At 39.7% G+C, this 16,111-nt stretch overlaps 1 protein-coding gene across 8 annotated transcripts in view; it reads right to left on the bottom strand.

Annotated features, from left to right (window-relative positions):
- Positions 1 to 16,111, bottom strand: part of LOC124607049 (histone deacetylase 6) — a 325,114-nt gene that overhangs the window by 148,269 nt on the left and 160,734 nt on the right. For all 8 annotated transcript variants that reach the window (XM_047139236.1, XM_047139241.1, XM_047139228.1 and 5 more), the window contains one exon: positions 1,613 to 1,899. In XM_047139236.1, the coding sequence (XP_046995192.1) occupies positions 1,613 to 1,899 (287 nt within the window). The remainder of the gene's footprint in view (positions 1 to 1,612; positions 1,900 to 16,111) is intronic.

A 16,111-nucleotide genomic window follows, 5' to 3' on the forward strand; every position in this document is an offset into this window, starting at 1 on the left:
TTTTCCCACATTTCCTGGGTGTATACACCCTGTGCCTTATAAGTTTTAAGATATATTTATTCTTTTACTTGCTAATCATGTTTTTGTTTTCCAAGGTAATTGCTTTCCTCACATTCTGCTTGCAGTTTCTGAATTTCCATACATCAACCTCTTCCATTATAACTGTGTGATACTGACAACACCACCTCCTCCTTAGACTTTTCATAAGTCATCACTCAATAAGCAGTTATTCCGAAACATCTCAGACCGTAGAGCTTTTAGTGCACTGGACCTGAGATCCTTTGCTTCCTAATCTTTATTTACTATCTTAACAACACTGTGTTGGTCCAGCACTTAATAGTGTTCAGTTAGTGAATGAATATGTTCTATTTCCAGACGTCTTTATCGACTGTACCAAACACTCTGCCAAGAATACAGGTGTGATTACGAAAAGAGGAAATAACATACCAGCTAACTAAATTTTCTGCTTTTGACCATGAAGGCCATTAGTGTACACATCATTAATGTACTTATATTTTGACGAGAGCAGGAGTCAGAAAATAAAGGAATTTCACTTTGACAATTTTCTGGCTGGGGCACCTCACCGTATCTGAGAAAATCCAACTGAGCAAAGGCTACTTGGCTGAACCCTTTTGGTCATTCTGTTTCAAGTATAACAACCAATCCTTTCCCTTGTCTCAGCTCGAGAATGAATCATAATGCGCAAATTGTATAGGCAAACCTGACTTGAATAGAACAGTTCAACCATGGCGAGCTTTGGAATTGGCCGATTCTGTTGTACAGTACATCAAACCACACTTTAAGCGCATTAGGATTTTCCTCTTTCATTATCCAACATAACTTTTTTGCACAAAGTGTGGACAACCTATGAGTTGCTATTAATTGATTCTTTTCCTCCAAACTTTGTTCTGTTTGAGTGTCTGTGTTTGGGATGTTGCAGTACATCCAGGTACTGCCTGTCCAGCTTTTTTCTTATGCTGTCCTTTATTGAAACAGAATTCTTCTTTGTTGTTTCTTTCTTTATGTTCCTTCTCCTGACAAAGCTGGCTTGAGCTGAGCAATAATCATGCGTTAATTTCTATTGTTGGTTCAGTATGTGCTTTCCTACAGTTTACTTTCTTTTCTGTAGTGCAGAAAACTCTCATATTATCATTGACAGTGGCATCCTACACCGTCATTCTTCATTCAGGTCTCTCAGAAGTAAAGCACATTTTGTTTTTATTGACTTTTGCTTTTACTGGTTACGAGTAAATATTGAGAATAGCAAAAACTCTTAGTTTTCAGATCTCTATAACAACAGAAAATGTCATCTTTTGACATAACTGTTTCAACAAGTCATGTACTATAGATAAAACTTCACTCTAATATTCTTCACACATGTACAAGGGCAAAAAATCGGTTAGGAAACAAAAGAAAGAAGTGTGGAGATGATTATACTGATTTACTTCAAGAACGTGGTGGATCACCACTGTACAAGTGAAATGTGGGTCTTTTGTTTAGAAATACTTGTTACTAAACAATAAAAATAAGAATAAAGTTTTCTTTTCAGTGAAAAAACCCAAAAACAGCATTTGTTCCAATCAATTACATTAAAAGTAGATATATTACTCACCAACTATTAATTTATTTAGTGTAGCATCCAACTCCTTGAGAAGTGCTTCACTTTGGACAGGGTAACAATTCCGTGTTTCGTAGTGTTCTGGCTTTTCAGATGACCCCAGAAAAAGAGTTGGTGGTATCTGGTATAGCTTTACGACTGCTGACGTCATCTTCTCTTCCCTTATCCTGTTATTTGGATTTGTTTCTGCCTCTGTCAATTTTTTATGCACATCTTGAATCTGTAGGCTCTTCCAGTAGTCTCGATGGGCATATATCACATTCAGAATTGATTCTGTAATGCTGAAAATGAAATTTAAATTATTTTGGAGCTGTTTCTTATTCTGCAATAAAAATGCAGGGGACATATCTGTAACTTATAAACTAAACTATCCTCCTGGACCAAGACTAACAAAATACAATGCCTCTTCAAAATAGAGGCAATTTCACTGATCATTATAATCATGAAAAGTAAGTTTTTTGTTCTGTTATCTGCTGTGTGCATCTTGCAATTTATTCTACCAATGGCTTAAGACATATGAATACAAAAGCGAGTCTTTTATGAAAACTTTTCAGAAGTATCACTTCTTCATGGCAGAAGTGTCATTAGCAGAAATGTGTGCTTTCTGACATTTCAATATAGAGTCATTGAAATATATTGAAATAGTTTGACATCATCTCTTCTTAACTACATTACAATGGTTACAACCAGACAGAAAGTTCTGGCTGCTGACACATAATAGGCTGTTTTTTTAAGAAGTTTCAAAAGAGTCATTTCATGTCAAACTGCCTAATTTTTGAACATTTTCCTGCTTGCCTATCACAGATGAAATTTTATGTGAACATTCACACACATCCCCAATTAACACTGGCAAAGTTTGAAGTCACTGAAGCACTATTGAACAAGATATAGTCACTTCTTTGACCCCATGCATGACTTTGTGCAGAGTGCACATGAATTTCTGGTGACTTTGAGCTGCTATATCTCTGACAATATTTTGTTTAATAATATGGAATTTGGCCATCTCGCACAATTTAATTACATTCTCTAAATAATAATAACTAAAAGAAATCTGTGAGCTATATTCAGCCAGAAAACTTTAGGCAAAGTTAAAGAAAAAATTGGTGACTGAAAAAATTTTATGTTTCGCTTGTTGTATCTCAGGGAGTAACAATATGACCAACTTGAAACTTGTTGTATACTAACCTAGCAACACAGTATTCTCAAATATAAGGGGCGTTCAAAAAGAAACGAATCGTAGTATGGAATGCGCAAACCGGTGACAGGAGGGTAATATCGTGGCGTGTTTAACGAGGTGTGATTCCGACCAGAGCGTGTAAGTTCACAACCCATTGCTAGAGGGCATGCATGCATGTCATGTGACTATACAGAACTAGCAGCAGCATGCATCAATCATCCAACGCTGCCAATCTAATTGCAAACAGTGACATGGAGGTGTCAACAGAAGAGCAAAGAGGTGGTATTCGTTTTCTGACAGCAGAAGGAGTAGGAGGAACACATATTCGCTGACTAATGTCACAAGTGTATGGCGGACACTGCATGTCCCTTGCAAGGATCAAGGCGTGCCACAAGCACTTCAGGGAAGGACGGATGTCGTTAGCCAATGATGCACAGTTTGGAGCACCATACTGCATTACCGATGACATCGTCCAGCTGGTGGATGCTCTCATTACCCAGGATCACGAGTGACAGTGAAATCCATAGCCGCTGTGGTCAGATTGAACGTCAGAAGTGTTCACACCAATATGAAGGGATGACTGCACATGCGCAAAGCGTGTGCCCAATGGGTGCCCTGCAGTCTTCAACCACACCAAGGAGCATGTCGAATGGCCCATTGTCTTGCTCATCTGCAGCACTATGCTCAGGAAGAGAATGCTTTCCTGGCAGGAGTGGTGGCTGGAGAAGAGTCATGGTGTCATCAGTTCAAACCAGAATCAAAACTACAGTCTCCAGTGGAACCATCTAGGGTCAAACAGCCCCAAAACACGCCAAGGCCGTCAACACAAGTGCAGGAAAGATTATGCTGATGATCTTCTTTGACCGAGATGGCGCCCTTCTGATTCACTTCCTGCAGCACGGGACAACAGTGAATGCCAAGCGTTACTTGCAAACCTTGACCACCCTTCGCCAAGCGATCAAACCAACACAACCAGGCAATCTCACCCGTGGGGTCATTCTACTTCACAACAATGCAAAGCCTCATATGGCCAACACAGTCACGGCATAGGATGTTCTAGGCCACCCTACATACACTCCGCTGCAGAGTGAAAATCGCATTCTGGAAACATCCTCCAGGCTGTGGCTAAGCCATCTCTCCGCAATATCCTTTCTTTCAGGAGTGCCAATTCTGCAAGGTTCGCAGGAGAGCTTCTGTAAAGTTTGGAAGGTAGGAGACGAGGTACTGGCAGAAGTAAAGCTGTGAGGACGGGGCGTGAGTCGTGCTTGGGTAGCTCAGTGGTAGAGCACTTGCCCGTGAAAGGCAAGGGTCCCGAGTTCGAGTCTCGGTCTGGCACACAGTTTTAATCTGCCAGGAAGTTTCATATCAGTGCACACTCAGCTGCAGAGTGAAAATATCATACTGATGGAGTTATTACCTGATCATTATGACGCCTGTATGATAATGAGGTGAATCAACAACATTACTGCAATCTCAATGGAACAAAATGATACCCTGATAAAATAGCTGGCCTCTGTGGCCAAGCGGTTCTAGGCGCTTCAGTCTAGAACCGCACTGCTGCTACAGTTGCATGTTCGAATCCTGCCTTGGGCATGTATGTGTGTGATGTCATTATGTTAGTTAGGTTTAAATAGTTCTAAATCTAGGGGACTGATGACCTCAGATGTTAAGTCCCATAGTGCTTATAGTCATTTGAACCATTTTGATAAAATTTATGCATCCTCACTGCTCAGCTAATTAATTTTATTGGCCCAAAAGAAAGGATATTTGTTGAGATCAGAACAACAGCTTATTTCCACATATTCTGTTCTATTCTGTTCCCTTAATATCATCTGGGCAACAGTATCAATTTCCAGAAAATGAACTGCAGAAAGCGGCTCAAAAATTTCGAAAAATGTAACTGCAATGTTGAGAAGTTTAAAATCAAAACTGATATTACTTTTTGCTTGCCACCTGAGTGAGATACTCCTACAGATTTGAGAAGTGACAGGCTAAACACAGTTGGCGTGTTTGTTGCTGTTAGAAGTGGTTTATCTTGTCTAGAAATTAAAGTAGATACTTCCTGTAACGTAGTATGGACGAGGGTCATTGTTGGCAACCAGAATAAAATAAAATTAGATCCTTTTACCAATCTCCCAATTCAGATGATACAGTTGCTGAACAGTTCAAAGAAAACTTGAGTTTGATTTCAAACACTTACCCGACTCATATGATTGTAGTTGGTGGTGACTTTAATTTAACCTCGACATGTTAGTGCAAATACATGTTTAATTTTGGAGGTACACATAAAACATCTTTTGAAAGTGTGCTAATGCATTCTCTGAAAATTATTTCAAGCAGTTAGTTCATGATCCCACGCAAACAGTAAACGGCTGTAAAACACCCTTAACCTCTTAGCAACAAATAATCCTAAGTCAATACCAAGCATCAAATCCGATACAGGGATTAGTGAACACAGGATTGTCGTAGCGAGACTGAATATTGTAACCCCCAAATCCTCCAAAAATAAATGAAAAATATACCTATTCAAAAAAGCAGATAAAAATTCACTTGACGCCTTCCTGAGAGACAATCTCCTCTCCTTCCAAATTAATAATATGAGTGTAGACCAGATGTGGCTTGAATTCAAAGAAATAATATCGGCAGCAATGGCTAAAAAAATCCAATGGCTAATAAAATATAAGCTGACCTCCTTGGAAAAATTAATAACTCTGGCTCAGATACCTCCGTTCGTCTTCTCTGCTCCCTTGGTTTCCGATGGACGGAAATTCTTAATGGAACGCAGAGACATTGCAGCTGTAAGAGCAAAGTTTTTGCATACAATGCATTTCTTGCGTGCTGAAGACACCAGCCTTCCAGTGTACTTGGATGAAACTTGGGTTTTCCAGAACCACACCATTAAGTATATATGGCACGACTCCAAAGGAAATGGAAGTTTGAAAGTGCCTACTGGTAGAGGTGGCCAATTAATCATTGCCCACACTGGTTCATTAACCACAGGCTTCATACCAGAGGCCAAACATGTTTTTCGTGTAGGGAAAAGTTCTTGCCAATCCGATTACCATTCAGAAATGAGTGGAGAAGTTTTTAAGAATTGGTTTATTCGACTGTTGTCTACGCTGGAAAAAGGGCCAATTATCATGATGGATAATGCCAGCTACCCCTCCATTCAGATAGAAAAGCTACCCCATTGAAATTGGCGCAAGGCAGATATTATGGAGTGGTTAAAGAGAAAGAATGTTTCATTTTCAGTCAATGAAATGAAGGCTGAACTCCTGTCTAAGGAATAAATCGTAGATGCCAAAAAGACTTACAAAATAAGATCAACTAGCAAATGAAATGGGACACCCAGTGGTACTCTACCACCATATCATGGCCAGTATAATCTCACTGAATTGATTGGGCCTCCGAGGAAAGCGAGTAGTAGCGAAAAGAAATACTACTTGCTGATGTTGAGAAACTAACACACGAATCTCTTGACAATGTTACTCAGCAGGACTGGGAGAGGTGCGTAAAACACGCAGAAGCATTGCAAGAAACTGATTTCTTGAACCAGGGTTTAAAGAGACACCATAACGGAATCTGTGATGATACACTTGGCTGAAGCAAGCAACAGTGAATCTGAAGACACGGAGCCAGACGACCCTTCAGTTTAGATAAGTGCCGTCTGTATAAAAAAGGTGACTTGATTTAAATGTTTGTCTATTCTTTCAGTTATACAGGACATACAGCGAATGTTTTTCCCTTACAGTACGTGTCTGGTAAATTTATCAAAAGTGGTGGCGATTAGTTTACTCGACAGTAACTGTCAATTAAAATAACATTGTCAATTCTGCATTAATCAACAACAGTTTTTCCTAAAAACCTGTATCGAATGTCTTACTGCATTCCGTTTACTTGTCCATTTGAAATTAAACTCCTTTTTTTCATAGAAGGATTTACTGGCTGTTTCGTAGTAAGGGTAATGCAGTTCATAAAATGACAAAATGTTGTGGTGCTTCTATATCGACTGTATGTACAAACACTGCAGTAACATCACAACAGTCCCAGCACCTATTCTGATTCTCCGAGAAGAGCATAGAAATTTATGATATTGGACGATTTTTACAAAAAGCAAGAACATAGAATTGTATTACTTTAGTATGACAAAGGATAGTATTCGATGGCTTGAGAAATACAGGGTAATGTCCATGATAAAATTGATCATTTTGGACAGTCTCTTCAATGTACAGTCTTCTCCATCCATTTGGTTTTTAATTCAGAAACTGTAATGATGGACGAAATTTGTAACACAAGACAGGGACATTGCAGTAGTAAGAACGAGGTTTTTGTGTACCAAGCACATATTGCGTGCTGAGAATAATAGGTTTACAACAAATTTAAATAAAACTTCGGTTTCACAAAACCTTTCACGCATATATTTTGCTCGACTTCAGTGAAAATATTGGCTTCAAAATAACTACAATTACTTTAGTGTAGTGTATATTGGCATTTTGAGTGATGGATGCAATGACAAAGGATATGTATTAGCTGCCAGTAAAATATTTTCAGGAAGTACGGTATATTCTCGGTCATATTAAAGCGAGCTGTCCGAACAAAACTCTTGGCGACGGCCTACAATGACTCGTGCACTGCTGTGCATGGAATATTGTGGAAATAATTTGCCTCTGTACGTGATACAATACAATAATGACGTCTGAAATGTTACCAAAAATAATTTTATAGTTTTCTTAACAACTTTTTCGTGGGAAGTTTCTTCGCAGCCTTACAGAATGAAATTTGATCAGTGACTAACATTTTTCGCTATGCAGTCGGCACAGTTTCACACCTCTTATATTATTTTATTTCTTACCTCAGAATACTGCTATGTTTCCGAAATAAAAGACACAGTATATGCATCTGCAAATTTTGAGGATATTTTTTTTTTTTCCCAGACCAATAACATTAGTGATTCTGTTACTACCACAGGCTGAAGTAAAAAATTACTTTCCACCGAAATATCTTGTAATGTTAGTTTTCATTTTTTTCCTAGCAGCTAGTGAGAAATAATAAGAGTGTAGCGTACTGTACCGCCATTGCTATCGACCCTCGTATCGTACAGGATTTGTTTTTTGTTAGTATAGATCAGTGTCGGATAGACCGTCAGTGACAGAGCACCTCGCGTTCCTGCTGCTAAGAAGGCGAGTACACCGTTCATTTGTTGTATATTTTTATGAGCTTCAAATGGGAGGGACTGCAATAATGGATAGGAACTGTGATTGCTGTGTACAGATTCGAGCTGAGTTGGCGACCCTTCGCTCACAGCTCCTGGCTGCGTTGGCTTCCTTCACACAGCTTGAGGCTACTACCAATGGGCATCACTGTGGGGGATCCAGCGCGGGGATGCGAGGGATGTCGAGCACATCCCACGTGGCCCCCGTTCGGTCCACTGCTGTGACCGCCCCAGGTACTGCCTGCACTGAGGTTGACCCCTAACCCATGGTGGAGTGGGAGATCATTCCGAAGTCTGGCAGGCAGTGAAAAACTTTCCGAGGGGCCGATCGTAGGGCCTCCCTGGTTCATTTGACGAAAAGATTTCGGGCGTTATCTGTGGCTGACAATGTCCCTGAGCCGGAAGCAGTCATCCACCATGTTCCAGAGGAAGCTTTTTGGCCCACAGGGTCTGGGTGTTCACAGAGGGTGGGTTTGCTGGTAATTGGGAGCTCCAAAATTAGGCGCATACTGGGGCCCATTAGGAACAAGGTTCGCAGGGGTGGGGGAGGGGAGGGGACGGGGGGGGGGGGTTGAGGAAGCCAAGAGTGTGCACTCCATGGGCATACTGGGGGGAGTCATTCCGGATGTGGAAAGACTGCTTCCAGATGCCATGAAGAGTACAGGGTGCAGCCAACTGCAGGTGGTGGCTCATGTCGGTACCAATGACGTATTTCACTTTGGATTGGAGGAGATTCTCTCTGGTTTTGGGCAGTTAGCAGAAATGGTAAAGACTGCCAGTCTTGCTTGCGAGATTAAAGTGTAGCTCACCATCTGCAGCATCGTCGATAGAACCGACTGTGGTCCTTTGGTGCAGAGCCGAGTGGAGAGTCTAAATCAGAGGCTCGGGCACTTCTGTGACCGTGTAGCCTGCAGACTCCTTGACTTGCATCTTCAGGTGGTGGGTTTCTTGGTTCCGCTTAATAGCTCCGGAGTCCACCACACACAAGAAGCGGCTACACAAGTAACAGGGGCTGTGTGGAAGGGGCTGGGCAGGTTTTCAGGTTAGAGGGTCTCAGGAAACCACAGAAACGGCGTCCGTCTAAAAGGGGGCAGATAAAACACAGAAAGGTACTTGCAGAAATGATCAGTATTGTAGTTGTAAATTGTCATAATTGTGTTGGGAAAGAACCAGAGCTCCAAGCCCTAAAAGAAAGCACTGAAGCTCAAATAGTTATACGTACAGAAAGCTGGCTAAAGCCGGAAATAAGTTCAGCAGAGATAGTGTTCAGGAAGTATAGATTAAATGCAATTGGTGGTGGAGTATTTATTGCTGTCAGAAGTAGCTTGCCTGTAGTGAAATTGAAGTAGATAGTGCTTGCGAAACAGTATGGGTAGATATTGTGCATGACTCAACTCGCTTTATTTGTTCATGAGACCCAGAAAATATTAGATACAGGCTCCCCAGGTAGATGCCATTTTCCTTGACTTCCGGAAGGCATTCGATACAGTTCCACACTGTCACCTGATAAACAAAGTAAGAGTCTACGGATTATCAGGCTGGACTGAAGAGTTTTTAGCGAACAGAACACAGCATGTTGTTCTCAATGGAGAGACGTCTACAGACGTTAAAGTAACCACTGGTGTGCCACAGGGGAGTGTTATGGGACCATTGCTTTTCTCTCTCTCTCTCTCTCTCTCTCTCTCTCTCTCTCTCTCTCTCTCTCTATATATATATATATATATATATATATATATATATATATATATATATAATAGAGGGAAACATTCCACGTGGGAAAAATATATCTAAAAAGAAAGATGATGAAACTTACCAAACAAAAGCGCTGGCAGGTCGATAGACACACAAACAAACACAAACATACACACAAAATTCTAGCTTTCGCAACCAATGGTTGCCTCGTCAGGAAAGAGGGAAGGAGAAGGAAAGACAAAAGGATATGGGTTTTAAGGGAGAGGGTAAGGAGTCATTCCAATCCCGGGAGCGGAAAGACTTACCTTAGGGGGAAAAAAGGACAGGTATACACTCGCACACACACACATATCCATCCACACATACACAGACACAAGCAGACATTTTTGCTTGTCTGTGTCTGTGACTGTGTCTGTGTCTGTGTATGTGTGGATGGATATGTGTGTGTGTGCGAGTGTATACCTGTCCTTTTTTCCCCCTAAGGTAAGTCTTTCCGCTCCCGGGATTGGAATGACTCCTTACCCTCTCCCTTAAAACCCATATCCTTTTGTCTTTCCTTCTCCTTCCCTCTTTCCTGACGAGGCAACCATTGGTTGCGAAAGCTAGAATTTTGTGTGTATGTTTGTGTTTGTTTGTGTGTCTATCGACCTGCCAGCGCTTTTGTTTGGTAAGTTTCATCATCTTTTTATATATATATATATATATATATATATATATATATATATATATATATATATATATATATATATAAAAAAATAAAGGACCTAGTAGATAGTGTCGGAAGTTCCCTGCAGCTTTTCCCAGATGATGCTGCAGTATACAGAGAATACGCAGCATTAGAAAATTGCAGCGAAATGCAGGAAGATCTGCAGCGGATAGGCACTTGGTGCAGGGAGTGGCAACTGACCCTTAACGTAGACAATCGTAATGTACTGCGAATACATAGAAAAAAAGGATCTTTTATTGTATGATTATATGATAGCGGAACAAATACTGATAGCAGTTACTTCTGTAAAATACCTGGGAGTATGTGTACAGAATGATTTGAAGTGGAATGATCATATAAAATTAATTGTTAGTAAGGTGGGTGTCAGGTTGAGATTCATTGGGAGAGTCCTTAGAAAATGTAGTCCATCAACAAAGGAGGTGCCTTACAAAACACTCGTTTCACCTATACTTGAGTATTGCTCATCAGTGTGGGATCCGTACCAGGTCAGGTTGACAGAGGAGATAGAGAAGATCCAAAGAAAAGCGGCGCATTTCATCACGGTGTTATTTGGTAAGAGCGATAGCGTTACGGAGATGTTTAGCAAAATCAAGTGGCAAACTCTGCAAGAGAGGCGCTCTGCACCATGGTGTAGCTTGCTGTCCAGGTTTCGAGAGGGTGCGTTTCTGGATGAGGTACCGAATATGTTGCTCCCCCCTACTTATACCTCCCGAGGAGATCACGAATGTAAAATTACAGTGATTCAAGCGTGCACGGAGGCTTTCCGGCAGTCGTTCTTCCCGCGAACCACACACGGCTGGAACAGGACAGGGAGGTAATGACAGTGGCAAGTTAAGTGCTCTCCGCCACACACCGTTGGGTGGCTTGCGGAGTACAAACGTAGATGTAGATGTAGAATCAGACTAAACGATTAATTGGGTCATTTTACTGACCCCCCGACTCAGAAGATATAGTTGCTGAACAGTTTAAAGAAAACGTTAGTCTCATTTCAAATATGTACCCCACTCATACAATTAGAGTCGGTGGTGACTTTAATCTACCCTCGATATGCTGGAAAAATTATACGTTTAAAGCCAGTGGCAGGCATAAAACGTCATCCAAAATTGTACTGAATGCTTTCTCAGAAAATTATTTTGAACAATTAGTTTATTAGCCCACTCGAAGCGTAAATGGTTGCGAAAGCATACTTGACCTCTTAGCAACAAATAATCCTAGACAAATAGTATCTTGATGAATAGAGGGATTAGCCACCACAAGGCACTAGGCTGAATACTGTAACTCCTACAACCATCAAAAAGAAATGCAAAGAATATCTATTAAGAAAAGCTGATAAAAATGCTCATAACACCTTTTTTAGAGACAGTCTGCACTCCTTCCAATCTGATCATGTAAGTGTAGAAAAGTTGTGGAATGATTTCAAAGAGACAGTATCAACAGCAATTGAGAGATACATACCACCTAAATTAATAAGTGATGGTACTGATCCCCCATGGTACACAAAACAGGTCAGATCGCTGTTGTAGAGGCAGCGAAAAAAGCATGCCAAATTTAAAAGAACACAACATCCCCAAGATTGGCAAAGTTTTGCAGTAGTTCGAAATATAGTGCGTACTTCAATGTGAGATGCTTTCAATGATTTCCACAACGAAACTATCTCGAAATCCGGCAGAAAACCTAAAGAGATTCTGGTCATACATAAAGCACACCAGTGGCAAGATGCAATCAATACCTACACTGCCCGATAACAACGGTGAAGTCACTGATGACAGTGCCACTAAAGCAGAGTTATTAAACACAGTTTTCCAAAACTCCTTCACCAAAGAAGACAAAGTAAATTTTACTGAATTCCAATCAAGAACAACTGCCATGATAAGAAACATAGAAATATATATCCTCGGTGTCGCAAAGCAGCTTAAATCACTTAATAAAGCAGGGCTTCCGGTCCAGATTGTATACCAGTCAGGTTCCTCTCAGAGTATGCTGATACAATAGCACCATATTTAGCAAGTATATTCAACCGCTCACTCACTGAAAGATCCATACCTAAAGACTGGAAAATTGCTCAAGCCACATCAATACCCAAAAAGGAAAGTAGGAGTAATCCGTTGAATTACAGGCCCATATCACTAACATCAATTTACAGTGGGGTTTTGCAACATACTATATTCAAACACTATGAAGTACCTCGAAGAAAACACTTTATTGACACATAGTCAGCAAGGATTCAGAAAATAACATTCTTGCAAAACACAACTAGCTCTTTATACTCATGAAGCAATGAATGCTATCGACAGGGGATGTCAAACTGATTCCAAATTTTTTGATTTCCAGAAGGCTTTTGACACCGTTCCTCACAAGCGTCTTCTAACGAAACTGTGTGCCTATCGAATATCGCCTCAGTTGTGCAACTGGATTTGTGATTTCCTGGCAGAAAGGTCACAGTTTGTAGTAATAGATGGAAAGTCATCGAATACCCAAGGCCCTCTATTGTTCCTGATCTATATTAACAACATAGGAGACAATCTCAGTAGCCGTCTTAGATTGTTTGCAGATGATGCTGTCATTCACCAGATCTCAGTAGCCGTCTTACATTGTTTGCAGATGATGCTGTCATTTACCGTCTTGTAAAGTCATCAGATGACCAAAACGAATTGCAAAATTGTTCTGATAAGGTATCTGTATGGTGCGAAAAGTGGCAATTGACCCTGAATAAAGAAAAGTGTGAAGTTATTCACATGAGTAATAAAAGAAATCCGCTAAATTTCAATTACCTGATAAGTCACACAAATCTGAAGGCTGTAAATTCAACTAAATACTTCGGGATTACAATTACAACTACCTAAATTGGAACGATCACATAGATAATGTTGTGGGTAGAGACAACCAAACCCTGCGATTCACTGGTAGAAACCATAGAAGGTGCAACAGGTCTATTAAAGAGACTACTTACACCATGCTTGTCTGCCCTGTTCTGGAATATTGCTGTGCGGTGAGGGACAGCATCAAATTGGACTGACGGATGACATGAAAAAAGTACAAAGAAGGGCAGATCGTTTTGTATTATCGCGAATTATGGCAGATAGTGCCACAGATGTGATACGTGAACTGGACATTAAAACAAAGGTGTTTTTTGTTGCAACGGGATCTTCTCAAGAAATTTCAATCACCAGTTTTCTCCTCTGATTGCAAAAACATTCTATTGGCAACAACCTACATGGGGAGAAATGATCATCACGATAAAATGAGAGAAATCAGGGCTTGAACACAAATATTTAAGAGCTCATTTTTTTCCGCATGCCATTTGAGAGTGGAACAGTAGAGAGACAGCTTGAAGGTGTTTCATTGAACCCTCAGCCAGGCACTTTATTGTGAATAGCAGAGTAATCACGTAACTGTAGAGAATTTTCTTTTGACAAGTACTCCATCATATTCTACACTAAAAATAGAGTTGCCCAATTTTTTTTTTTTTTAATTTTTACAAACATTTGAAATTATCACTATTTTTAAAAAATAAAAAAATTAAAAAAATATATGGTGATGCTGAAAGACGGTGAGATGACCTTAAAGCCCTATTTTCGGGCCGGCCACTACAGTGACAATGTCAACATCAACCAATCGAATATAGTAAGACATTACTTGTTAGTTTAATAATAAACACCACTTGCAACGAAACATGTACAACAGCTTGCTGCAATGTAGCCTGTTGCCGTGGTACATTCCCTCAAATCTGTCTCTCATTTTCCGGTACTCCTGGCACAAATTATAAAAATTAACTCTGAATGCTCTTTCCGACCGTAATTAATTTAAAATCAGTTTTGGAAAACAGATTTTCTAAAAGCAAACTGAAAGCAAACCATTTCTGTACTCTTTACAAAAATCAAATCTGAAATTACTTTGCACAAATTTTGAAAGCAGTATGTTGTAAGTCGTCGTGTCTAAACTTTCATGTTTCTCGCACAACAAATAGGAAGAGAAAGTAACAAGTTTATTCACAATACAGGTTATCCAGCTACTTTTCCTCAGTTTATGTAGTACTGACGGCCCATGTTGGAAATTTAACCAACTGTTTGGGGGTGGGGGCTAAACACCCGGTTTCGAATGAAACTGGTTTTGAAGCATTAATAGAAAACAACATTTGAAAAGGGAATGTTGAATAGACCGTATTTACCCTCTCCACAAAAATCACAATCTTTTTGATGAATTTGTAGTTTATTGGGAAACAGTAGGTGAACAAAATTTTGTGCCCCAGATTCCTGCACTAGCGACCGATTGCATATTAAGTTTTACGTTCAACATGTGTTTACTCTGTAAGCTGTAAGAGTACCTGTAGAAAGCTTAAATTTTTTTTCATGCCACAATTTTCATGCTCAACTTTGATTCATATTTCCCAGCATTGTTAGCAATGTTGGATACTCAAATACACTTTTCATAAATTAAAACCAGGGCCTGTCTATAGAGAACAGTTTTTAAATATCACATTTTTGATCTTGTTACAACTCTTCAACTTTGCACTTAATTTACTGAGTATTGAAAAGTGTTACATAAGTGATACTTTATATTTGAGAATGCTGCGTCGTTAGGTTACTACATGCTAAGTTTCATGTTTGACACAACTTTAGTCCCTGAGATATAAGAAGCCAAACTTTGAAACTTTTTCGGACATCAATTTTTCCGAGGAATTTTGCCTAAAATTTTCTGGCTGAATATGGCTTGTCAAACATTTTCATTATTATTCCTAAGAGAACACATGATGATGTACAAGATAGCCAAATTTCATTTCCATCAACAAAATATTGCCTGAGATATAGCAACTCAATGTCACCAGACAATCATGTTCATTCTGTGCAGAGTCACACACGGAGTCAAACAAATTACTACATCTTAGCCAGTACTGCTTCAGTCAACATCAAGCTTTACCAATATTCATCACAAACATGTTTGAACATTCACATAAAATTGAAATAGAATCCATGAGGGTCAAGCAAGGAGATCTAGACAAGATGATACAGAATGACACAAAATACTTCCTCTGGACCCAACTCCACCAAAGCTAGTATAATTAGGTTAGCCGTGGCACTTAAGTCTGAATGCTTAGGGGAACATTATTCCTTCAAAGTGCAAGTCTAATGCCATATCCAGTGCATTATCTGGGTTAGTAGACTGGTACAGGAAGGTAGTATAGTATTAGTTGAACATACAATACTCTTGCAGACTAATATCAGAAAAGATGAGAAAAGGACAAATGCATGCACGCATTCATGGAAGGATGCATACCACATACGTGAAATACAGAGCTCAGAGTAAAGATGTGTGTGATCACAATTAGTTTGTAAGTATTGGACTATATAATGTGGGAAATTATTACTTAAAAGGCAAGGAGCCTACCTGCTGGAGAACATTTGTAATCTCTGTGGAACAAGGAGGAGTGAAGCAGCTCTGGTCTCATGGAAGATTTCCAGGACCAAGGAGGACAAATATTATGTATACAAACAATAAGTGATTGTGATTATATACTATCCATCCAAAGCTAACGAGGAGTCTTTGAGACAGTAATATTAATTGGTTCCTAGGTAACATGTATCCTTTTGTGAAAGTTTGTAGTAATACGCAGAGTTAACTGAATCAATCTATTACTTTATTTACATGAATTAATAGAGGGAAACATTCCACATGGGAAAAATATAT

This window comes from Schistocerca americana, chromosome 1 (assembly GCF_021461395.2).
Source record: "Schistocerca americana isolate TAMUIC-IGC-003095 chromosome 1, iqSchAmer2.1, whole genome shotgun sequence".
NCBI lineage: Eukaryota > Metazoa > Arthropoda > Insecta > Orthoptera > Acrididae > Schistocerca > Schistocerca americana.